Source organism: Nerophis lumbriciformis, linkage group LG12 (assembly GCF_033978685.3).
Source record: "Nerophis lumbriciformis linkage group LG12, RoL_Nlum_v2.1, whole genome shotgun sequence".
NCBI classification, from domain to species: domain Eukaryota; kingdom Metazoa; phylum Chordata; class Actinopteri; order Syngnathiformes; family Syngnathidae; genus Nerophis; species Nerophis lumbriciformis.
Window position 1 is genome coordinate 15,317,115 of NC_084559.2, and position 27,599 is coordinate 15,344,713.

The 27,599-nt window shown below is 40.1% G+C and overlaps 1 protein-coding gene across 3 annotated transcripts in view; it reads left to right on the top strand.

The window, feature by feature from the left end:
- Positions 1 to 27,599, top strand: part of LOC133595660 (histone acetyltransferase KAT6A-like) — a 111,726-nt gene that overhangs the window by 47,328 nt on the left and 36,799 nt on the right. For all 3 annotated transcript variants that reach the window (XR_012050743.1, XM_072914313.1, XM_072914312.1), the window contains exons 3-6: positions 9,339 to 9,447; positions 18,091 to 18,206; positions 26,193 to 26,274; positions 26,517 to 26,631. Coding sequence is in view for 2 of the 3 variants with exons in the window: in XM_072914313.1 (XP_072770414.1) it covers positions 9,339 to 9,447; positions 18,091 to 18,206; positions 26,193 to 26,274; positions 26,517 to 26,631 (422 nt within the window). In the remaining variant the exon portion in view is untranslated. The remainder of the gene's footprint in view (positions 1 to 9,338; positions 9,448 to 18,090; positions 18,207 to 26,192; positions 26,275 to 26,516; positions 26,632 to 27,599) is intronic.

The window sequence follows — 27,599 nt, forward strand, 5'->3', positions numbered from 1 at the left end:
GTAGTCTTGATTTTCAACATTTTCTTTTAAGGCTTGCATGTCTACATTAAAACATTCTTCTTCATACTGCATTAATATATGCTACCTACTTTTAAACTTTCATGCAGAGAAGGAAATCACAACTAAAAAAATCACAAGTTTTTTCATACGGTGTTGATCTGGAAATTTTTGCCTCGGCATTTTGATGGTGTGGACGTGTGGCACCGAACGGAGATAAGCGTCTCGACAGACGTCACAATATTTGAACAATGATGACGAAAACTGTTTTCTCTGTCGTGTCGGTGTGTCGAAAATTGTTATGCGCTTATTTTTTTATTTGATTTTGTGCGTGGCATATAATTGCTATGCGCAGAGGACGTTTAAACAGTGCGCAATTGCACAAGCGCGCACCTTAGAGAGAACGTTGGTCACACGGCTGCGCTAGCATCACAGCTAACGTTAGCCATGCTGCTACCTCTCTGCTCGGGGAGGGCGTATACGTATGTGACGTATGACGTGACAGTATGTGACGTGTGTAAGAAGGTGCGCTTGCTGTCTGTGAGAGGGAGACACAGAAAAGAGTGAAGAGCCTGTCGTGTAATGCCAGCAGCTAAAAGCAACTGCGTTAGAATCCACAGACCTGTGGATGTGTTGAAGGTGTGCTGGAAAATGCGGAATGTAAATTATAGGGAGCAGCAGAAAAGTGGAATGTACTATTTAAATAGGTGCGTTGGAAAACACGGAGCGGAGTTTGTTTTTTTTTTAACTGGATCTGGATCGGCATTTTCCCATGCCTTGCCGATACGCATTTTTTTGCAAATATCGGCGGCCGATCCGATCCAAATATCGGATCGGGACATCCCTACCCTGAAGCCAATCCTGGAGAAGTCTCTGGATGGATGCTACACCAGGATGCTGCGTGCAGTGCTTAACATCAACAAGAGTGCGCACGTAACCAAGAGAATCCTCTACAAGGGAATACCAAGGGTGAGCGAGAAGATTGCTGTAAGGAGAATGAGACTAGCAGGACACTGCCAAAGGCATCAGGAGCTGCCAGCCAGCAAATTGGTGCTGTGGGAACCAACACATGGGCATCGGTCAAGAGGACATCCCACACTAACACATGTGGACATACTCAAGAAGGATGCAGGATCTCGGAGTACCGAGGAACTTGCCAAATGTATGAAGAATCGGGATGACTGGAAGCAACGATGGAAGGCTCATCTGAGGACGACCTAGAGAGAGAGCGGGTTAAAAATATTTTTTGCAAACCGGTAATTATGATCCGCAAATGTGCCGTTGTTGAGTGTCTGTGCTGTCTAGAGATCGGCAGAGTAACTGTGTAATACTCTTCCATATCAGTAGGTGGCGGCAGGTAGCTAATTGCTTTGTAGATGTCAGGAACATGGTTTGTCGTGATCACAATATGCAGGCGACAGCGGGAGGCAGCATGCAGGTAAAAAGGTATCTAATGCTTAAACCAAAAATAAACAAAAGGCTGTCACAGTGTTTCCCACGGGACTGTATTCTATCTGTGGCATGAGAAATGGCGTCCATCCATGCATCTATCCATTTTCTACCGCTTATTCCCTTTGGGGTCGCGGGGGGCGCTGGAGCCTATCTCAGCTACAATCGGGCAGAAGGCGGGGTACACCCTGGACAAGTCGCCACCTCATCGCAGGGCCAACACAGATAGACAGACAACATTCACACTCACATTCACACACTAGGGCCAATTTAGTGTTGCCAATCAACCTATCCCCAGGTGCATGTCTTTGGAGGTGGGAGGAAGCCGGAGTACCCGGAGGGAACCCACGCAGTCACGGGGAGAACATGCAAACTCCACACAGAAAGATCCCGAGCCCGGGATTAAACCCAAGACTACTCAGGACCTTCGTATTGTGAGGCAGATGCACTAACCCCTCTGCCACCGTGCTGCCCGCATTGGAGTATAAGTCGCATTTTTTGGGGAAATGTATTTGATAAAACCCAACAGCAAGAATAGACATTTGAAAGGCAATTCAAAATAAATAAAGAATAGTGAACAACAGGCTGAATAAGTGTACATTATATGAGGCATAAATAACCAACTGTGAACGTGCCTGGTATGTTAACGTAACATATTATGGTAAGAGTCATTCAAATAACTATAACATATAGAACAGGCTATACGTTTACCAAACAATCTGTCACTCCTAATCGCTAAATCCAATGAAATCCTATATGTCTAGTCTCTTACATGAATGAGCTAAATGATATTATTTGATATTTTACGGTAATGTGTTTATAATTTCACACATAAGTCGCTCCTGAGTATAAGTCGCACCCCTGGGACTTATAGTCCGAAAACTACGGTACTAATAAAAGTTTCAATCAATCAATCAAAGTCCTCGCACGCTACACCGCTACAACAAAGACGACGGGGAGAAGACGCCGCCGAAGGTGAGCCACATAAATAAGACCGCCCACAACATGGCGCAACCCGAAGCGACCGTGAGAAAGCGACTCGAAGACGATCTGCAAAACATAATCTATGCAATGGGTTTAATTTGCATAGTTGGCCATGATGCATGTGATTTTTAAGGACACCGGTGGCATACTTTTGACATTAATTTTCTTAAATAAAAGACATAGAAGAAAAATGCAGCAAAACCGGAAGCGCAAGGGATGCTTTAAAGTGCACAAACATGTAGAGTTCTTTTAAATGTGTTTGTGGCTGACATATACCGGTACATAAATGAAAGGGAAAACTCCGGTTTGTACACGATCTCAGTAAAGGAAGGTAAAAGCTACATGCAAAAAGAACGTATTTAATGGCTGCTTGCAACATCACACTAAGTGTTGAATGGCTTTTAATGTTTTTCTCATCTCATTCATTGTCATCAAATGAATTTACTAACTACATTGAGACAGCCTGCTGGATAAAATGTTTTATCGCGCTAAGTTAACATTAGAAAAACAACAAACCAGAACATCATTACACAGTGAATGTTTTACTAAATAAACAGCAGACAGCCAAACACTTTGTAAACATTTGTTGCTGTTATGCAAGTTCCCAGTGTTTTCTGGCAGAAGAGACCATTGACAAAAACTAAATCCTCTTTAAAAAAAAAAAAATATTTGAGCTTGGTATTGGTGAAGGACTCTGTACAGTAGATCTGTAATTATGGAAATTACTTTATTTAAACTTCTTGTTAAGCGTTGCTCTATCTGATCAATCTATAACCCAGATGATGTGCACAATATCAATGACAGATTAGTATGATTCAAACTAGAGTTAGCGAAATGGTCTACATTTTTCCATCGATGCCACATACCATGTGAGCTATCAATGCTTCATTTTCTCTATCTGCCCGAAAAGCAACTATTGAAGCACTGAAAGGACAGCTGTAGATGTGTCCAGAGTGTCTCCCAGCTTGGTCATAAAACCCAATAACTCTAGCAGTGTTATCCTCACATGGACGATCACATTTGGTCTTTAAACAGCTCTTAACCACACTTGCATCTTTCCTGAAGTCAGTTTTGGCTTTAGTGTTCTAGAAATGTGTCTATGAATCAAATGGTACACTCGTCTCTTTCGCATATTTGTTTGCTCCAAGCCAGATGTTTTTTTTTTTTGTTTAAAATTCCCAATGTTATACCCGGTTGCCAGACCAGACTTTGTTATGGTGTGCCTTTTGATTATATGAGAACATTTTGCATGCAGCTGTTTTTCTAAGCGATAGACTGTGATAAAGTTAAACAATACACCCCAGAGACCATACGAAAGGGTTGAATACATAATAAAGCTAATGCTGTTAGATGCTGCCACAGTTGATGTGCCAGACAAATATACAAGTTCCCACCAAACTAAAACGTTTTATGTGATGTGTTAGTACTGTTATATACTCCTGTTCTGCAAGCAGTCACGGTCTTATCTAAGTAAGAGCATTGACTATATGTATTAGTCAATATTATTACAGTATTAAAGCAACGGTACGATATTATTGTGGTACATGTCCAAAAAAAGTCTTAAAAATGTTAGTGTGTAAAATGGAGTGGCAGGAATGTTTAACACAAACATAATGCGAAAATGTTCCAATCATATTTATTACTCCAAAAATACATTTTTAAGTGCAAATAATTGTGCAGGGACGTCCACTGTTTCAAGCAAATATATAAAGAAAAAAACTTACAGGCTTGTCTTTAAAGTGACGATGTAAACATCCAGTGTAAAACAATAATGTTCACTCTCGTGCAGGGGTCTCAAACTCAATTTCAATCAATCAATCAATCAATCAATGTTTATTTATATAGCCCTAAATCACAAGTGTCTCAAAGGGCTGCACAAGCCACAACGACATCCTCGGTACAAAGCCCACATAAGGGCAAGGAAAAACTCACCCCAGTGGGACGTCGATGTGAATGACTATGAGAAACCTTGGAGAGGACCGCATATGTGGGTAACCCCCCCCGTCTAGGGGAGACCGAAAGCAATGGATGTCGAGTGGGTCTGACATAATATTGTGAGAGTCCAGTCCATAGTGGATCCAACATAATAGTAAGAGTCCAGTCCATAGTGGGGCCAGCAGGACACCATCCCGAGCGGAGACGGGTCAGCAGCGCAGAGATGTTCCCAGCCGATGCACAGGCGAGCGGTCCACCCCAGGTCCCGACTCTGGACAGCCAGCACTTCATCCATGGCCACCGGACCTGTGCCCCCCCCCCTCCACAAGGAAAAGGGGAGCAGAGGAGAAAAGAAACGGCAGATCAACTGGTCTAACAGGGGGGCTATTTAAAGGCTAGAGTATACAAATGAGTTTTAAGATGGGACTTAAATGCTTCTACTGAGGTAGCATCTCTAATTGTTACCGGGAGGGCATTCCATAGTACTGGAGCCCCAATAGAAAACGCTCTATAGCCCGCAGACTTTTTTTGGGCTCTGGGAATCACTAATAAGCCGGAGTTCTTTGAACGCAGATTTCTTGCCGGGGCATATGGTACAATGCAATCGACAAGATAGGACGGAGCTAGACCGTGTAGTATTTTATACGTAAGTAGTAAAACCTTAAAGTCACATCTTAAGTGCACAGGAAGCCAGTGCAGGTGAGCCAGTATAGGCGTAATATGATCAAACTTTCTTGTTCTTGTCAAAAGTCTAGCAGCCGCATTTTGTACCAATTGTAGTCTTTTAATGCTAGACATAGGGAGACCCGAAAATAATACGTTACAGTAGTCGAGACGAGACGTAACGAACGCATGAATAATGATCTCAGCGTCGCTAGTGGATAAAATAGAACGAATTTTAGCGATATTACGGAGATGAAAGAAGGCCGTTTTAGTAACACTCTTAATGTGTGACTCAAAGGAGAGAGTTGGGTCGAAAATAATACCCAGATTCTTTACCAGAGGTGGGTAGAGTAGCCAGAAATTGTACTGAAGTAAGAGTACTGTTACTTTAGAGATTTATTACTCAAGTAAAAGTAAGGAGTAGTCACCCAAATATTTACTTGAGTAAAAGTAAAAAGTATGTTGTGAAAAAACTACTCAAGTACTGAGTAACTGATGAGTAACATACACACACATATCATATATATATATATATATATATATATATATATATATATATATATATATATATATGTGTATATACATATATATATATACACACACATATATATATACACCGTACAGTATATAATTTATATTTATTTATTTTGCCGTTTTTGTTTACATGTTAAAGGTGTTTTAATGAATATACATGCATGTTTAACACATATAGATTCCTTTCTTTCATGAAGACAAGAATATAAGTTGGTGTATTACCTGATTCTGATGACTTGCATTGATTGTAATCAGACAGTAGTGCTGATAGCGTCCACGTTTTCAAATGGAGGAGAAAAAAAGTTCCTCCTTTCTGTCTAATACCACATGAAAGTGGTGGGTTTTTGGTATCTTATTTGTCCAGCTTCCATATTCGTTTTTATACACTTTACAAGAAATACATTGGCGGCAAACTCCGTAGCTTGCTAGCTTGTTTGCGCTGGCTTTCGGAGACTCTTGTTTTGAAAGCGCAGGTGCGATGGAGCGGCACTTTTATTGTGAAGACAGGAACTGTGCAGTCAGTCTTTAGGCTTTTGACAGGATGTACGATTGAAATAAAAAAGGGTCTTTTTTCCTTCACACTTTTGATTGATTGATTGAAACTTTTATTAGTAGATTGCACAGTACAGTATATATTCCGTACAATTGACCACTAAATGGTAACACCCCAATAAGTTTTTCAACTTGTTTAAGTCAGGTCATGTGACCGCCTGGCTCTGTTTGATTGGTCCAACGTCACCAGTGACTGCATCTGATTGGTGGAACGGAGTGAACGTCACCAGTGACTGTATTTGTTGAAACGCAGGCACTATGACAGACCAAAACAAACAAAGCGTGCATTAACAGATCGATAAAAATTAGTAGCGAGTAGCGAGCTGAATGTAGATAAAAGTAGCGGAGTAAAAGTAGTGTTTCTTCTCTATAAATATACTCAAGTAAAAGTAAAAGTATGTTGCATTAAAACTACTCTTAGAAGTACAATTTATCCCAAAAGTTACTCAAGTAGATGTAACGGAGTAAATGTAGCGCGTTACTACCCACCTCTGTTCTTTACTGATTCGCCTTGTGTAATTGTTTTGTTGTCAAATGTTAAGGTGGTATTTACCTGGGGGCCACTGGATGCAGACACTGGGTGAGGCTGGGCCGGAAGAAAAGATTTCTTAAAAAAATCTAACATGCACTTTTTAATGAATTCACCTTCTTTGAATGACTATCCCGCCCTAGCAACATACTTGCCAACCCTCCCGATTTTTCCGGGAGACTCCCGAATTTCAGTGCTCCTCCCGACAATCTCCCGGGGCAACCGTTCTCTCGATTTTGTCCCCATTTTCACCCGGACAACAATATTAAGGGCGTGCCATGATAGCACTGCCTTTAGCGTCCTCTACTAACCTGTCGTCGCGTCCGCTTTTTCACCATACAAACAGCGTGCCGGCCCAGTCACATGTTGTATGCGGCTTCTGCAGACACACGTAAGTGAATGCAAGACATGCTTGATCAACAGCCATACAGGTCACACTCAGGGTGGCCGTATAAACAACTTTAACACTGTTACAAATATGCGCCACACTGTGAACCCACACCAAACAAGAATGACAAACACATTTCGGGAGAACAACCGCACCGTAACACAACATAAACACAACAGAACAAATACCCAGAACACCTTGCAGCCCTAACTCTTCCGGGCTACAATATATACCCCCCCAACCCGCCCACCTCAACCGACGCACGGGGGGGTGGTTGGTGGTAGCAGGGTTGGTGGTAGCGGGGGTGTACATTTTTCACAAACAATTCGATTTTCGACTTTCTGAATTTTTTCACTACTTTCTACAAAAAACATTGAATACAAATGACCAAGATAATAAAAAAAAAACATTTTTCTTTTATTGGATCAAAAACTAGTAGTTTGAAATCACACTGCATCTTACTCTTAGCAAAATTCTGATTTGTATAATGTTGTTTTTAGACCAGATATAAATAGTACTCTTTATGGAATCATTTTCAAATCATTAAATTACACAATACTTCTGCTTGAATAACATACTTCTGTTGACAAAAATGTAACATTGCACATTCCATGCTTTGCACATTGCATGGAAATAAACAATCTCCAATATTGAGATCTATAAAGTGCAAACTTCTGTCTTCTGTAAATGAAAATGTAGTACAGGGGCAGAAAGTCAGAAGAAAAAAATCGATTTTTATTTTTAAATTGTCTGCAACAGAACAATTTAATATATCGTTAAAATAGATATATCGCGCAAAACGCAGGCTTTCTTACCTACGCCAAAGAGGTTGTTTTTGCCAGGGTTTGTTTGTTTCTTAGCCAGATAACTCTAATAGTTATAGACGTTGATGACATTTTTCAGGAAATGTCCAAAAAAAAACAATTCCTCTCATCGACTACGAACACACTTCGCTTTTTGCTTATGGTGTTACTGTAGAGGTTGCCCTCTAGTGGGTTCTTCGGACCACCACACACAACCAGGAGAGCCCGAAATTCAGGGTGTAACACTGTTTTATTTTCATAGAATAGTGCAAGGCTTTTGCTTTTCAGCGAAATGTCTTTTTCTCCTGCGTCCGCTCAGCACCACTTCCAACTCCAACTACTTGTCTCATCACGGCTGCTGCTAATAAAGGCGACAGGTGGTTAGATAACAAGGCCCACCTGGGCCATCTACGCACCTGTCGCTGTCTTCGAGGCCGGTCCTGGCACACCCCTTTCTGCGGCAGGCCCGCAGGCCACGCCCCCCTCCACAGTTGCATCCCCCCACCGTGGTGCCCCGCACCGAGAAGAGGAGTCTGGGGGATGTAGTTTATTTTCAGACATGGCCCACACTAAAGCGCCGGGAAAAAACTATACACCAAGTTTTTGTTTGATGCCGTCAGTCGAAAGCAAAATACCACTGCATCTACAATACCGTTACACCCCTTGTCGACGTTGAAGATAAAAATCGATAATAAAAAGAGGCTCTGACAAATATATTTGTCAATAAACGTCTGACGTCATTGCTGGTATTTTTCCGGATGTCAAAGAACATGCACAAGTCCGTGCGACCAGTGACCTTATAAGCAACAGGAAGACAAAAATGGCTGTGAGAACTGCAGCAACACTGTGAATAAAAACATTGAAAATCTAGGAACATTTCACCCTAAACACGCCAAAGACACAAATAACTTGCTCAATTTGCACAGCAGAACTTGCTTTTAGTGGCAGTACGTCTGTGATGCGGAAACATTTAAAGCGGAGTAATATCGGACATCTGGAGAATGAGCAGCACAGTTAGAATTTAAAAGCTGATGGCTAAATTAGAGCCACATAGTAGGTCTACGCTTCATAATCCCATTAGTGGACTAATCATTGAAGGAAAACTTTTTGGGAGAATTTTGACCATCCACAATCCTTTTGAAAACCGCATTTTGTCACATAGCGATTAAATTGCAAATGCAAATAATTGTTCAGCCCTCGTTGTAACAGGCATTCTATCTGGAAGTCCTAATGTGCCTTTAAGCAAAAGAGCTAAGCTCTAGTTTTTGTTTTGCAAAGACCTTGACCCACAATTGCATCTTTCATGACATGTCACATAGATGATACAAGCCCACTTTTCAGAGCAGCTGTCATGTTCCTCATTAATCCTCCTTAATACTATAAGTAATCTGTGGTCTTTTTCAGTCCACTGTTGGCTCAGTCATACAAGATTATTTTGTGTAGTCAACAATGTTACATTGACTGACAGTCTACACTTCCTCCCTTGTGTCCTCCTCTCCTCCAGCCGGTGGCCGAGCCCATTCCCATTTGCAGCTTCTGTTTGGGGACCAAGGAGCAGAATCGCGATAAGAAGCCGGAGGAGCTCATCTCCTGCGCCGACTGTGGCAATAGTGGTGAGTGTTGCTTAAAATCCAAGTAATGTATGTTTTGTAGTCCGTAGCAAACATACATTGGTATAAAGTGGTAGTACACTGCAAAAAGTCAGTGTTCAAAAACAAGAACAAAAATACAAAAATGAGGGGTATTTTATTTGAACTAAGCAAAATTATCTGCCAATAGAACAAGAAAATTTGGCTTGTCAAGACTTTCCAAAACAAGTAAAATTAGCTAACCTCAATGAACCCAAAACTACCCTAGAATAAGTATATTCTCACTAATAACAAGTGCACTTTTCTTGGTAGAAAAAAAAGAGACCTTTTTGCTCAATATGTTGAAAAATGTTCTTAAATTAAGTAAATGCTAGTGCCATTATTTTCTTTCTTTCTTTCTTTAGTTTATTTCGAACATGAACACACTTACATCATAATACATCACACAATTTCATATCATTTCATTTTACATCATGCCCGAAAAGGAGTAGGAAGAAGCAAAGCTTATTTAATCCTACCCCTTTCCCATTTCAAGCGTTTACAAATATATAGAATCATTTACTGACCTTTTTATATAATAAAATAACATCTATGAATTAGTATACAACAGTTTTGTAATATGTAATTAATTAATTAATTCAGTCATTATTAACATACTGAGATGAAGAATATCTTATTTTCAATAAGGTTGAAAGTATTTCTCATAATTCTTCTTTTTTGTACTCTGTAAGCACTATTATTTTGAACAACCTCTTAAACTGGATCATATCAGTACAATTTTTAACTTCTTTACTTAATCCATTCCATAATTTAATTCCACATACTGATATGCTAAAAGTTCTAAGTGTTGTACGTGCATATAAATGTTTTAAATTATTTTTTCCTCTAAGGTTATATTTCTCCTCTTTAGTTGAGAAGAATTGTTGTACATTCTTTGGTAGCAGGTTATAGTTTGCTTTGTACATCATTTTAGCTGTTTGCAATTTTACCAAATCACCAAACTTTAATATTTCTGACTTAATAAATAAAGGGTTTGTGTGTTCTCTATATCCAACATTATGTATTATTCTAACTGATCTTTTTTGTAACACGGTTAGCGAATGTAGCGCACATTTGTAGTTATTTCCCCATATTTCTGCACAATAACTCAGATATGGTAACACTAGCGAGCAGTAGAGAATATGTAGTGATTTTTGGCCCAGGACATATTTTGCTTTATTCATTATTGAAATGTTTTTTGCCACCTTATGTTGTATGTTTTGTATAGGAGATTTCCAGTTCATTTGATCATCTATTAATACTCCCAAAAATCTAGTTTCTTTTACCCTTTCTATGTCTACTTCGTCTATTTGTATTTGTGTATGATGCTCTTTTCTACTATTACCAAATAGCATTATTTTAGTTTTACTGAGATTCAAATATAGTCTGTTTTTGTCAAACCATCTTTTTAATTTGTTAATTTCTTCTGTTATTATTTGTATTATCTTCTGTGTGCTCTCTCCTGAACAGAAAGCAGTTGTGTCGTCTGCAAATAAAACCAACTTTACGTCCTTCGTAACCTTACAAATGTCGTTTATATAAAGATTGAACAATCTTGGTCCCAGTATTGACCCCTGGGGTATTTTGACATAATAATATGCGCTCGGCATCATGTTTTTTTTTTTCATGCTTGAAGTAAGAAATTATTACTTTAAAAAAACAGTTTTATACTCGTGAGTGTTGATGACACAGCTTTGCAACAGTTGATATTCTATTTTCAAGCATGTTTTACTCAAAATAGGTCATAAAATCCCAGCAACAAGCTGTAATATCTTACTCAGATCATTTAGGACCAAAACCCTTAAAACAAGTAAAACACTCTTAACATAAAAATCTGCTTAGTGAGAAGAATTAACTTATCAGACAGAAAATAAGCAAATATCACCCTTATTTGAGATATTTCATCTTACTTAGATTTCAGTTTTTGCAGTGTAGGGCTGGGCAAATTTAGCGATCTTGCGATATATATCGATATATAGCCCTTTGAGACACTTGTGATTTAGGGCTATATAAATAAACATTGATTGATTGATATCTTGTTCCCCAAGAAAGTAAAAAAAAAAATTGCCGTGAGTATCGGTCTAACATCTATTCTCAAATTGAAATATGGATACTTTAGATTAGGGCTGTCAAACGATTAAAATATTTAATCGCGATTAATTGCGTTGTCCATAGTTGACTCAAAATTAATCGCGATAATCACAGAAAGATATAATTTGTCATTAATAAGTTCATTTTCAAAGTTTGACTGGACAATAATTTTGCTCTAATGAAAAGTTTTTTTTAAAACGGTTTTTTGAAACAGCTCAACATGTTGAACACGTTTTTAAAGAGAATAAAAAAGATACCTGCAGTGCGTTGTTGTCTTGTCAGATTTTTTTATTTGGCAAGAATACAGAATTTGTATTCTTGCTTTACAGTAGGAGTACTTGCATTTAGAGAAGAGGAGCTATACTTACATGTTTAGATAGCAGTTTCACGCATTAATAACGTGGATTGATTGTCAAAGATGTTAGGTGTTATGTTTTTCTACATGATTAGATGTTTCTGATATTCTGTACTTTACATGCCGTACAAATTAGTAGTAGTAGTTTATTTTGGACATGTTAAAACAAAGAAAAAGCAAAAATAATGGGGAATAAAAGGAAATAATCTTGATAACATTGCAGTATTGTACAGAAATAGAAAACTAATATTTCACAATGAAAACACATAAAAAAATTAAAACAATACATAATGGTCAGGTTTTTTTTTCATATCAAAAAAGGAGTGGGAAGAAGTCAATCATTTACTCCCAACTCTTATTTATAAATTAAATAATTAGCTTTCATCATTATTATTATTATGATATACAATGATACATTTACTGGTCTAATTACAACATATTGTCAATGATCTTTTACTCACTTTACACTGTTTTTGCTTTATATGTAATTTGTACTGTTGGTAGTTCCACAAGATTTATTTTAATTTCAATAGTTTTGAATGTAAGAAAAATGTATTTGATCCCACTTTTGCTTTATGAATTACCCTTATTGCTTTCTTCTGCAGGGTGATGAGTGGATATAGTGTGCTTATGGAATTATTGCCCAAAACTTTTGTACAGTAGTGCAAGTTAATGGCATTCATATTTCTGCATGACAATGTTTTAACCTTCTCCACCTACTTATTAATAAAATATAATATTCAGCCTGTTAAACAGTCTGGAATTGCGGACGATCAATCAGAACAGGTTATAAAAGAATATACCATAACGATGTGGGCTGCAGAAGGCAGCTACGGAACGGGCTGAGGGTCAAAAACATTAATTGCACGGTAAAAAAATGATTGCCGTTAAAGGAAGTTATATTTAACATGTTATTGTGTTAACTTTGACAGCCTTACTTTAGATATTTGAGATCATGTTAATGATTAACAAGAAGTAAAGTAACTAAATCATGAGATCTTGTGTAAATGAAATGCGATTGGTGGGAACTACCTTTTCTTAGCCAAGGTAAGTATGTATGTATATATATATATATATATATATATATATATATATATATATATATATATATATATATATATATATATATATATATATATGACACATTGATTCAAATCAGAAGCCAAGAAGTGCAAGCCTTCACCGAGCACATTAACTCAGTGTACAAAAACATTAAGTTCACATGTGAGGATGTCAAAGATTGCCATTTTTGGACTGTGATGTCCACATTGGCGAGAACAGGGGCCTCCATGTTGGGGTTTACTGGAAACCCACATACTGATCAATACCTTCTTTTAGACTCACACCACCCACTGGAACACAAACTGGGCGTTATCAGAACCCTACAACACAGAGCTGATAATGTTCCACCAGCCCACTGGCCGAGGAGAAAGAGCATAAGCATTTGAGGGAAGCCCTTAAAACCTGTGGTTATCCCAGCTAGTCGTCTGTGAAAAGTGCAGCCAGTTTTGGAAGAAACAAGAACGTGGATAAGAAGCAAAAAGGTTACGGACGCAAAAAATATTGTCATTCCATATTAGGGGTGTAACAGTACACAAAAATTTTGGTTCTGTACGTACCTCGGTTTAGAGGTCACGGTTGGGTTAATTTTCGGTACAGTAAGAAAACAACAAAATAAAAATGTTGGGGTTATTTATTTACCAAATTTGCAAAATCTTCCACCAAAAATGTTTTTCTAAGTGGAATATTTGATGTGAAGTAATCGGAACCTTGGATAGGTCAGTAATACATAATAACATTGATTTTGATTCAATATTATGTTTTGAGCAATGACAGTTTGAAAGAAAAAAACCCAGCTTTGTTTTATTAGTCAATATTGCAACTTTTTCTAAATTACATTTAACCTTTTAAGCTTTTTTATTTCACTTTTGTTATGTTTTTGTTTATTTTAATGGTATTTTTAGAATGTGCCGTGGGCCTTTAAAACATTAGCTGTGGGCCGCAAATGGCCTCCGGGGCACACTTTTGACACCCCTGCTATAGATAATAAAACATTAAATCTGATAAATCTATGAATAAAAAGCAGAGCCTGGCGACGCATGCGTGTTTATCATAACTCTCTCTCTCTCTCTCTCTGTCTCTGCCCCTCCCTCACCAATGCTGCTGCGCGCACAATTTGTTTTGTTTTTAACCCCTTCTTAACCCAGAACGTACATTGAAAATACACGCAACCCTAACTCAAAATGCCGGATATTTGCTAACGGGCTACGATAGACTGACCATACATCCTCTTTTCACCGGACGTATGGTCAGTCTATCGTAGCCCGTTAGCAGCATGCTAGCAGCTAGCGGGCTACGATAGACTGACCATACGTCCTCTTTTCACCGGACATGCCCTCTTTTGCGGAGCTGTCAGGGCGGAGTTTCTTAATCAATCAATCAATCAATCAATGTTTATTTATATAGCCCTAAATCACAAGTGTCTCAAAGGGCTGCACAAGCCACAACGACATCCTCGGTACAGAGCCCACATAAGGGCAAGGAAAAACTCACCCCAGTGGGACGTCGATGTGAATGATATGAGAAACCTTGGAGAGGACCGCATACGTGGGTTACCCCCCCCCCTGTAGGGAGACCGAATGCAATGGATGTCGAGTGGGTCTAACATAATATTGTGAGAGTACAGTCCATAGTGGATCCAGCATAACAGTAAGAGTCCAGTCCACAGTGGGGGCAGCAGGAAACCATCCCGAGCGGAGACGGGTCAGCAGCGCAGAAATGTTCCCAACCGATATACAGGCGAGCGGTCCACCCCGGGTCCCGACCCCGGACAGCCAGCACCCCATCCATGGCCACCGGACCTGTGTGTCTCCCCTTCCACAAGGGGTAGGGGGGAGCAGAGGAGAAAAGAAAAGAAATGGCAGATCAACTGGTCTAAAAAAAGAGGGGGCTATTCAAAGGCTAGAGTATACAAATGAGTTTTGAGATGGGACAGCTTCTACTGAGGTAGCATCTCTAACTGTTACCGGGAGGGCATTCCATAGTACTGGAGCCCGAATAGAAAACGCTCTACAGCCCGCAGACTTTTTTTGGGCTCTGGGAATCACTAATAAGCCGGAGTTCTTTGAACGCAGATTTCTTGCCGGGACATATGGTACAATACAATCGGCAAGATAGGATGGAGCTAGACTTAAATGCCTCAAATGTCTGGCATTTTGAGTAAACAATGCACATCGAGGCACAACACACTACCGTGTGTTGTGCCTCGATGTGCATTGTTTACACAACGTGCGTTACTCTACTTAATATGTCCGTGTGGAAACTCGTTCGGTACACCTCCGAACCGGAACCGGAACCCCCGTACAGAAACGGTTCAATACAAATACACGTACCGTTACACCCCTATTCCATATGTATCAGGTCTATCTGAGAAACTGAATAATTTTTAATCAACACAACATCCCGGTACACTTCCCTTCAAACCAGGCAACACGCTGAGACAGAGACTAGTGCATCCTAAAGACCGGACACTCCACACCCAGCAAAACAATACGGTGTACGCTATACAGTGTAATGATGAATGCACTGATTCATATATCGGGGGAACAAAACCCATTGTCATCATGAGGTATTGTCAGATTTTGAGGACAGCATTTAATTTATTCCATTTTGGAATAATGCTATAACATAACAAAATGTGGACAACGTGGAGCGCTGTGAATGCTTTCCGAATGCTCTGTATTTGCACAAAGTATCAGATCGGTGTCACTGGTACCAACCTGGATTTTAAACTTTGCATCGGCTCGGGAATACAAATCTGTGAAAATGCACATCACAAATTGAAATCCATTACTATTCTAATTTTGTCGCGTCTCCTGTCCACTGTTCTGTTTCCACCACTGCGTTTCTGCCCATTAGTGCACTCACTGCTCAGCCCCGCCCACTGTGAAGCACTGAGATCGCATAAAAAAGCGGAATATCACCACACCGGTTTTTGTGAGATTACAGCCAATCAGAAGCAGAGTGGGGGGAGAAAAAACAACAACCTGCTAGCAACCCAGTGTTTAATAGCACAAACACTTGTCAAACAAAGTAGAGTGCCGATTTACAGCCTCATTATGTAACACAGCATGACAACTAACAGTAGTATTCACGCACCACACTGGTGATGACAACACAACTTCAACAATTGAAGTCTTTGTCTAAACTAATACATTTTTGAGCTCATTAGGAGAAAACAATATAAGAATATATAGTATTACTCCTCATTTGAGTCATTCTGCACTGCAAAAAGTCAGTGTTCAAAAACAAGAATTTTTTTTTTACAACAATTAGGGGCATTTTACCTGAACTAAGCAAAATTATCTGCCAATTGAACAAGAAAATTTGGCTTGTCAAGACTTTCCAAAACAAGTAAAATTAGCTAACCTCAATGAACCCCAAAATACCTTAAAATAAGTATATTCTCACTAATAACAAGTGCACTTTTCTTGGTGGAAAAAACAAATATGAGACCTTTTTGCTCAATATGTTGAAAAATATTCTTAAATGAAGTAAATGCTAGTGCCATTATCTTAACATAATGATATGTGCTCGGCATTACATTTCTTGAAACCAGCAAACTTATACTAAAACTAATTTATTGTTCTTAATGGAAAGGCAACAAGGCAACAGCTTGTTGCTCTCGGGGTCTCCTAGCCGCTCAGGCAAATCATATTGTCGAAAAATGCATTTTTCCATCGACAACATGACATCATCGCGCCAAGTTCGTGCTCTTTCAGTCATTTAGTGCCATATATACATATATACATTTTTTTTAATTGTAATTTTGAAGAATTTATCTGAATGCGCATGAACTATTTCTGTTCAAAATTGTTAGAAATGTCACTTAAATATTAACTGTCAGTTTACTGTACTGTGCCAACTGTACTACTATAAGAGTACGTATGCTCTATTGTTTCATTGAAAATAAAACAGCAAAGTCCATTTGGCGAAGTGAAGTGAATTACATTTATATAGCGCTTTTTCTCAAATGACTCAAAGCGCTTTACATAGTGAAACCCAATATCTAAGTTACATTTAAACCAGTGTGGGTGGCACTGGGAGCAGGTGGGTAAAGTGTCTTGCCCAGGGACACAACGGCAGTGACTAGGATGGCGGAAGCGGGGATTGAACCTGCAACTCTCAAGCTGCTGGCACGGCCGCTCTACCAACCGAGCTATACCGCCCCTGGCTGTCATCTATTTTAATTATGAGACACAATTGTGTCAAAGTCATGTTTTTTTATTTCATGCTTGAAATAAAAAGTAGTTTTATACTTGAGTGTTAATGACACAGCTCTGCAACAGTTGATATTCTAGTTTCAAGCACGTTTTACTCAACATAGGTTATAAAAGCAACAAGCTGTAATACACTCTAACATAAAATCTGCTTAGTGAGAAGAATGATCTTATCAGACAGAAAATAAGCAAATAACACCCTTTTTGAGATATTCAATCTTACTTAGATTTCAGTTTTTGCAGTGTGAACGTTCTACAGTTGAAGTTAAATTAATCATTTGTTTGTATTATTAATAATGTAATGTTTTTGTATGTAGTTTTATCTTGGAAATAAATAGTATTGTGAAATATTGTATCTTGAGTTAAATGTTTTGTCGCCTACTTAGTCGTTACTGATGAAGAATTGATGGCGGACAAAGGGGAGCATACAAATAGCTTGCAAAACAACACTGTGCGCATATTTGATTGCTATGGTTGACATTTAGTAACGTCAACTGTTAAACGGAGTAAAGCTATTCTATAACGATTTTTGGAACCCCCACCTTTGTCTGTCGTTGCACTGCCAACTCAACTTCCTCCATGTATTAAATAATGTGTAGTCTATCTGTACGTATGCTGTTAAGTGAATGCAGGAAGGTAGTGTTCTCCTTTCCTCTGCAGCAGGTTTTTCACTGGCTTCCTATCCAACAAGGTCAAAGCAAATATCTTCCAGCACGTCATTCATCTTTAAACACTTTGTGCAGCCAAGTTCAGTTTAGTCAGGAATTGAGCAATGTTGCAGTTGTAAAACGTTTGTACTCGCTCCGTCTGCAATGATGCAAGTGGGTCACCACTGTCAGTCAGCCACTTCTGAAGACTGACGTACTTATGTGTGTGTGTGTGTGTGTTTTTACCCATCTACAGGCCACCCGTCCTGTCTCAAGTTCTCCCCAGAGCTCACGGTGCGAGTAAAGGCTCTGTGGTGGCAGTGCATCGAATGCAAAACCTGCAGCAGCTGTCAGGATCAGGGAAAGAATGCGGTGAGTGGATGAGCGAATATGTCAAAGCCGCAGATGAACAGTGCAAGTGAAGGCTTCTTTCCTTTAGTGTTGGATAGAGATGCTGGTAGACACACTGGTGCTATTTTAGTCAGTCAGGCTTTCGTCTTCATTGTTATTCGGATGTTTGAAGTGAGATTTCAGTGTGATTCAAAAGACACAACTGTGTTTTTAATTTTTTGTGTTTTGTTTTCTGATTTGCACATTCTTTAATTCAAATGACTTAAACCATGTCTCTGAAGAGATATTTGAAGTTTAATGAACAAACCTGTGGTAATCATCCATCCATTTCTACCGTTTGTCCCTTTCGGGGTCGCGGGGGGTGCTGGAGCCTAGCTCAACTGCATTCGGGCGGAAGGCGGGGTACACCCTGGACAAGTCGCCACCTCATCGCAGAGCCAACACAGATAGACAGACAACATTCACACCCTAGGGCCAATTTAGTGTTGCCAATCAACCTATCCCCAGGTGCATGTTTTTGGAGGTGGGAGGAAGCCGGAGCACATGGAGGGAACCCACGCAGTCACGGGGAGAACATGCAAACTCCACACAGAAAGATCCCGAACCCGGGATTGAACTCAGGACCTTCGTATTGTGATTATTCAGTTACAAATTTCAGTACGTCATAACAAACAAGAAGTGATGTTTTTGATACACAAACATGCACCAAGATCATTTGTCCCCCCACTCTAAAAAACATACTAATTTCTAGAGATGTCCGATTATGGCTTTTTTGCTGATATCCGATATTCCGATATTGTCCAACTCTTAATTACCGATTCCGATATTAACCGATACCGATCAATGCAGTCGTGGAATTAACACATTATTATGCCTAATTTTGTTGTGATGCCCCGCTGGATGCATTAAACAATGTAACAAGGTTTTCCAAAATAAATCAACTCAAGTTATGGAGCAAAATGCCAACATGGCACTGCCATATTTATTATTGAAGTCACAAAGTGCATTTTTTTTTTAACATGCCTCAAAACAGCAGCTTGGAATTTGGGACAGCATGAGGAGGTTGAGGTGGGCGGGGTTGGGGGGTCAGCGGGGGGTGTATATTGTAGCGTCCCAGAAGAGTTAGTGCTGCAAGGGGTTCTGGGTATTTGTTTATGTTGTGTTACAGTGTGGATGTTCTCCCGAAATGTGTTTGTCATTCTTGTTTGGTGTGGGTTCACAGTGTGGCGCATATTTGTAACAGTGTTTAAGTTGTTTATACGGCCACCCTCAGTGTGACCTGTATGACCGTTGACCAAGTAGGCCTTGCATTCACTTGTGTGTGTGATAAGCCGTAGATATTATGTGATTGAGCGAACACGCAAATGCAGTGCCTTTAAGGCACGCCCCCAATATTGTTGTCTGGGTGGAAATCGGGAGAATGATTGCCCCGGGAGATTTTCAGGAGGGTCACTGAAATTCGGGAGTCTCCTGGGAAAATCCTACGTCCGTGTACCACTCTGTACAGCGGCGTTTTAAGAAGTCATAAATTCTGCTTTTTGAAACCGATACCGATAATTCCCGATATTACATTTTAAAGCATTTACCGATATTATCGGACATCTCTACTAATTTCATTCCTTCTTTATTGGTCTATTTTGTGCCCCTTTACCAAATAATATGACAAACATCAGGCATGTGAAATGTCCGCGAAAAACACGGAAATATGCGTTTTTAAACATACATTTTTGCGTAAAAGTATCACTTCTGCGATTTTTATGAAATATCAATAAAGATACAATCCTAAACAAAATTTGTTGAACGCTTGCCTCAGCCGCAGGTACTCGCTGTTTCTGAACACTGCACTGAGTTGCAGGACGGGGAGATGATCAGGATCACCAAAACAAGCTTGCTAGTTAGCTAACATCTAGACCAGGGGTGCTCAGACTTTTTCTGCAGGCGAGCTACTTTTCAATTGATCAAGTCGTGGAGATCTACCTCATTCATTTATATAATTTATATTTACTTATTTATGAAATATATGTTTTTGTTAACAAGTTAAAGGTGTTTAATGATAATGCAAGCATGTTTAACACATATAGTTAATATTGTTAAAAAATTAAAGGTGTTTAATGATAATACAAGTATGTTTAATACATATAGTTAATTTTGTTAACAAGTTAAAGGTGTTTAAAGATAATGCAGGCATGTTTCACACATATAGTTAATATTGTTAACAAGTTAAAGGTGTTTAAAGATAATACAAGCATGTTTAACACATAGTTAATATTGTTAATAAATTAAAGGTGTTTAATGATAATACAAGAATGTTTAATACATATAGTTAATATTGTTAACAACTTAAAGGTGTTTAAAGATAATGCAAGCATGTTTCACACATAGTTAATATTGTTAACAAGTTAAAGGTGTTTAATGATAATACAAGCATGTTTAACACATAGTTAATATTGTTAATAAATTAAAGGTGTTTAAAGATAATACAAGCATGTTTAACACATATAGTTAATATTGTTAACAAGTTAAAGGTGTTTAAAGATGATACAAGCATGTTTAACACATATAGTTAATATTGTTAACAAGTTAAAGGTGTTTAAAGATAATACAAGCATGTTTAACACATATAATTAATATTGTTAACAAGTTAAAGGTGTTTAAAGGTAATACAAGCATGTTTAACACATATAGTTAATATTGTTAAGAAGTTAAAGGTGTTTAAAGGTAATACAAGCATGTTTAACACATAGATTCCTTTCTTTCATGAAGACAAGAATATAAGTTGGTGTATTACCTGATTCTGATGACTTGCATTGATTGGAATCAGACAGTGGTGCTGATAACGTCCGCATTTTCAAATGGAGGAGAGAAAAAAGTCCTCCTTTCTGTCCAATACCACATGAAAGTGGTTGGTTTTTTGGCATCTTATTTGTTCATCTTCCGTACTCCTTTGTATACACTTTACAAGAAATACATTGTCGGCAAACTCCGTAGCTTGCTAGCTTGTGCACGGCAGCTTTCTGAGACTCTTATTTTGATAGCGCAACTGTGCAACTGTGCAGTCGGTCTTTGGAGTTTTGACGACAGGTACGGCGCCAGAGTCTGTTGAAATAAAGTGTTTCTCGCCTTCCAGTCGGTAATTTTAATGAGCTGGCAGCAGCCAGCGTCATCTCAGAAGACCCTCGGGTGCCGTGAATGTCAATCAAGTGACTTAAGTGACGTCATAGTGAAGATTTATGATTGCTCATTTTTAGGACTATTATTTAATGCCTGGTTGGTGATCGACTGACACACCCTCCGAGATCGACCGGTAGCCCGCGATCGACGTAATGAGCACCCCTGATCTAGATAGCTTACTCGTTGCCTACGTTCGATCTCCAAGCCACAACGTTGATTGGTTGTCTACTTTGCTGCTAATCATATTTAGATGATTACAATTCAAACACTGTTAGTTCCAAACCAATTGTAATTCTAGAATATTTATTAGTAGCCATCGAGAAAGTATATGGCAGCACGGTGCACAGGGGTTAGTGCATGTGCTTCACAATACGAAGGTCCTTGTTTCGATCCTGGGCTTTGGATCTTTCTGTGTGGAGTTTGCATGTTCTCCCCGTGACTGCGTGGGTTCCCTCCGGGTACTCCGGCTTCCTCCCACCTCCAAAGACATGCACCTGGGGATAGGTTGATTGGCAACACTAAATTGGCCCTAGTGTGTGAATGTTGTCTGTCTGTCTGTGTTGGCCCTGTGATGAGGTGGCGACTTGTCCAAGAGTGTACCCCGAATGCAGCTGAGATAGCCTCCAGCACCCCCCGGCGACCTCAAAAAGGGACAAGCGGTAGAAAATGGATGGATGTAAACAGAGGTCACAACACAAGAAGTATGTTACCCGAGTGGGCTTGGCTACTGGATAGCCTTGCCAATTGGAAAATGTTTTACAAATGCATACTGTACATGTTATAGAATTTTACATTACATTTTCAATGATGATAATGTTAGTTCATGATCTACTAAATAACCTTAAAACCCTGTGGTACATTACATTGGCAATGTAAGTGTCAAAAAGACAGCCAATAGAGGTTGGTAGATGAGAATAAAGCTAAACTTAAAAAATAGTGTAGAAATGCAGCAAATTGCAGGAAATGAACCGGTAGTCTTGATTTTCTAAAAAGTTCTTTTGAGGCTTGCGTAGCAGCACTTCTAGGAAAAAAAGAGGAAACTGAGAAAAAAAGAGGAACATTTCAATCAGCACAAAGGGTGCTCACAGTTTAAAATGTTTGAAAAAGCTAGCAAAAACGCATCACCTCCCTTGGGAAGGTAAAATTATGTTCTGCTTAACTGTTTAGCGTCTTTCACATTTAAGCAGTGCTCGCACTACGTCAATTGTACACATTTCACACCTAAAGTATAGCATGTTTAGCTAGTTTGAGTGCTCCTGTTTGTGCTCACGTCCGGCATATTTGCCCTCTTTTGGCACCAATGGAAGAGTAGGCCAAGGCGTGGCACATTTACATGCACCAGAGCAACATACGCGAGTCATCCAAAGACTACAATGCGGTTAATTGCACCTTGCAAGTTCTGCATGCTAACTGGTACTTTTTATAGCCCAAATAGAAATGCTCAAACTAATCCAAAAGTCATCTCACTGTAGGTTGCTCATTTGTGTACATAACAAAGATGTGACATTTAATTTATGTGATCGCTAAGGGTGTAACGGTACACAAAAATTTTGGTTCGGTACATACCTCGGTTTAGAGGTCACGGTTCGGTTCATTTTCAGTGGGTTATTTATTTACCAAATTTGTAAACAATGGCTTTGTCCTTTTAACATTGGGAACACTATAATAATTCTGCCCAAAAATACAAATAGCTGTGTGTGATGGCTGTGAGCCACCACTAGGCTGATCAGTGCAACAGCAGGCAGTCATGAATGCTAAGCATAACAATAACATACATATACACACAGGGTCCATTGCCAGGGTTAATGTGGTCAACATATATAAAATAAAAACTAAATAAGATAAATAAATGATAAATGGGTTGTACTTGTATAGCGCTTTTCTACCTTCAAGGTACTCAAAGCGCTTTGACACTCCTTCCACATTTACCCATTCACACACACATTCACACACTGATGGAGGGAGCTGCCATGCAAGGCGCTACCAGCACCCATCAGGAGCAAGGGTGAAGTGTCTTGCTCAGGACACAACGGACATGACGAGGTTGGTACTAGGTGGGGATTGAACCAGGGACCCTCGGGTCGCGCACGGCCACTCTACCACTGCGCCACGCCGTCCCTAGATAAGGCTCAGAATGGTTTCTTCAAAACCTTTTACATATAAAGTGCTTTTTTAGATTGATTGATTAATTGAGACTTTTATTAGTAGATTGCACAGTACAGTACATATTCCGTACAATTGACCACTCAATGGTAACACCCCAATAAGTTTTTCAGTGGATGAGATCCACCCGGAGTTCCTTAAGGCTCTGGATGTTGTGGGGATTTCTTGGTTGACAAGACTCTGCAACATTGCGTGGACATCGGGGGCGGTACCTCTGGATTGGCAGACCGGGGTGGTGGTTCCTCTCTTTAAGAAGGGGAACCGGAGGGTGTGTTCCAACTATCGTGGGATCACACTCCTCAGCCTTCCCGGTAAGGTCTATTCAGGTGTACTGGAGAGGAGACTACGCCGGATAGTCGAACCTCGGATTCAGGAGGAACAGTGTGGTTTTCGTCCTGGTCGTGGAACTGTGGACCAGCTCTATACTCTCGGCAGGGTCCTTGAGGGTGCATGGGAGTTTGCCCAACCAGTCTACATGTGCTTTGTGGACTTGGAGAAGGCATTCGACCGTGTACCCCGGGAAGTCCTGTGGGGAGTGCTCAGAGAGTATGGGGTAACGGACTGTCTTATTGTGGCAGTTCGCTCCCTGTATAATCAGTGTCAGAGCTTGGTCCGCATTGCCGGCAGTAAGTCGGACACGTTTCCAGTGAGGGTTGGACTCCGCCAAGGCTGCCCTTTGTCACCGATTCTGTTCATAACCTTTATGGACAGAATTTCTAGGCGCAGTCAGGGCGTTGAGGGGATCTGGTTTGGTGGCTGCAGGATTAGGTCTCTGCTATTTGCAGATGATGTGGTCCTGATGGCTTCCTCCGGCCAAGATCTTCAGCTCTCACTGGATCGGTTCGCAGCCGAGTGTGAAGCGACTGGGATGAGAATCAGCACCTCCAAGTCCGAGTCCATGGTTCTCTCCCGGAAAAGGGTGGAGTGCCATCTCCGGGTTGGGGAGGAGATCTTGCCCCAAGTGGAGGAGTTCAAGTACCTCGGAATCTTGTTCACGAGTGGGGGAAGAGTGGATCGTGAGATCGACAGGCGGATCGGTGCGGCGTCTTCAGTAATGCGGACGCTGTATCGATCCGTTGTGGTGAAGAAGGAGCTGAGCCGGAAGGCAAAGCTCTCAATTTACCGGTCGATCTACGTTCCCATCCTCACCTATGGTCATGAGCTTTGGGTTATGACCAAAAGGACAAGATCACGGGTACAAGCGGCCTAAATGAGTTTCCTCCGCCGGGTGGCCGGGCTCTCCCTTAGAGATAGGGTGAGAAGCTCTGTCATCCGGGGGGAGCTCAAAGTAAAGCCGCTGCTCCTCCACATCGAGAGGAGCCAGATGAGGTGGTTCGGGCATCTGGTCAGGATGCCACCCGAACGCCTCCCTAGGAAGGTGTTTCGGGCACGTCCGACCGGTAGGAGGCCACGGGGAAGACCCAGGACACGCTGGGAAGACTATCTCTCCCGGCTGGCCTGGGAACGCCTCGGGATCACCCCGGGAGGATCTGGACGAAGTGGCTGGGGAGAGGAAAGTCTGGGCTTCCCTGCTTAAGCTGCTGCCCCCGCGACCCGACCTCGGATAAGCGGAAGAAGATGGATGGATGGATGGATGGAACTTGTTTAAGTCGGGGTCCACGTTAATCAACATTAAACTGCCTCAAGTTGTTGCTCAGATTAAATAAAATGACAAAACTTTTCTTCTACATATAAAAAGTGCAACATTAAACAGTTTCAAGTCAACTCGGCCTCAGATTAACTTTTCTTTCCCCCCCAGCCTTTAACCCTGGTGACTTTCACACACATTGTCTGCAGAAAGAAGAAGTGGGTCAAAATATAGTTTTTAATGCAATATGGTCTTAAATCTGCTGCTATAAAAACATTTGTTATTGCTTTAGCCCTGTCTGACTCGCCGAGGAGAGGCTGCTTGAATGCGGTGTTTGCACGACGCTCGTCTTTCTCGTCGTTGAAGCGATGTTCACTTGGCGGTGGTGACACTTCAAATGGGTTAGCATGTTTGAGGTGTAGGCAGAAGCATACCCTACTGCTGCTGAACAACGTCGGCAAACCTCTTTCGCTTTGTTGTCGTAGCCCGGTTGCTGCTCGCATGCCGTGTGTTGTGCCTCGGTGTGCATTGTTTACACAACGTGCGGTACGCTACCTATTATGTCCGTGTGGAAACTCGTTCGGTACACTTTCGAACCGAAACCCCTGTACCGAAACGGTTCAATACAAATACACGTATCGTTACACCCTTAGTGATCGCTCCTCCTCATTTTTGCCCAATTATAACAATAAATACAACAAATAATCTATAAATTCAGGGAAATTTCACGAATACAGCAGTGTATAAGATCAGGCATACGTGCCGTAGCAATGCCAAAAAAGGGAGGTGGGATTACACCCAAGTATAGCACGTACGCCTTTATTTTTAATTGAAGTTTACACTGAACCCCAACAGCCACTCAGCTTCCTGCCAACCAGTAAGTAATTCAATGACTCAGTGACGTAATCCCTGCCAGCATCTCGTGTGCCACATACAGTATTGGTAGAAACTATGACTTCCAACTCTATTATTTTATATTCCTTCCTTGTTATAAAATGTCTTGTGTAAAAACACCTAATTTATGTTATGGGTTACTGTTCATCTCTGTTTAATACAATCTGAATGATCAGTGTATGTTTGTGCAGGACAATATGTTATTCTGTGACTCGTGTGATCGGGGTTTTCACATGGAGTGCTGCGATCCTCCCCTCATGCGGATGCCAAAAGGTAAATAAAAATGTTGCCCCTACATCTTTATGACATCTTTACAACCCCCATTAAACAATTTAGTATGTAATCTGCCTCAAAGAGTAGACAAGACCTTTGTAGATTGCATACACATTAAATCCAGACTATTTGAACACCGCAATAAAACACCTCTTGGATTGTTTGCCTCCAATCCTTAAAGTTACCGTCAATGATGAAAAATCTCTTGTGATTTTCCACCTTTGCTTTGTTTTTATCCCCAGGCATGTGGATTTGTCAAATCTGCCAACCCCGGAAAAAAGGAAAAAGTCTTTTACATGAAAAGGCAGCACAAATCAAACGACGCTACAACGCTCCACTCGGACGGCCCAAGAACAGGTGAAGAAAGGCCTTCATATATATATATATATATATATATAAAGGTTTATTTGAAATAGGGACGGATACAGAAACATAGATATCTGAAACAGTTGTCCAATATATGCATCATAGTGTTTGTAGCCAAAGCTAATTTACAACACTTGTCCCCAACGACAACAACAACACAGATCCAACATCATTAAAATAGGAAAATAAAAAGAATAAGGCAAAGATGAGTCGATAATAATGATAATAGTAATAATACAGACAAAGTGCAAACCAGATAAAAGCCAATAATAAAAATAACACAGACAAAGTGCAGACTAGATAAAAACCAATTAGTAAAAACTAAACATGGGAACACGATTGTTGCTCAACTAGCCACAATTGTGTTTGTTTTTTGTAAGTGACAAGTGCAGGTATACTTTTCAAAGTGTCAGGTAGAGAGTTCCATAGTTGTGGTCCTTTTATTGAAAAGCCAGTCTGGGCAAAAGATGTTCTACGGAATGGAACGCAACAGTTGCCTTTTGACGTTGCTCGGGTGGTAGATCTGGTACCACTTTGCAGTCTTGTAATTGCCTTGAAGAGCAATTGGGGAGCAGAGTTATCCAAGCATTTAAAAACCAGTTTGACTGTGTGTGACAAAATAAAATTGGCAAAACTTAAAATATTGTATTTGGTTAAAATTTGGCAATCATGATATCGTATACTCTTCTTGTCTAGGACTTTCAAGGCGCGGTTATAAAGACACTCAATGGTCTTGATTGATGACTGGTGTTTTGATTGATTGATTGAAACTTTTATTGGTAGATTGCACAGTTCAGTACATATTCCGTACAATTGACCACTAAATGGTAACACCCCAATAAGTTTTTCAACTTGTTTAAGTCGGGGTCCACGTTAATCAATTCATGGTACAAATATATACTAACATCATAATACAGTCATCACACAAGTTAATCATCAGAGTATATACATTTAATTAT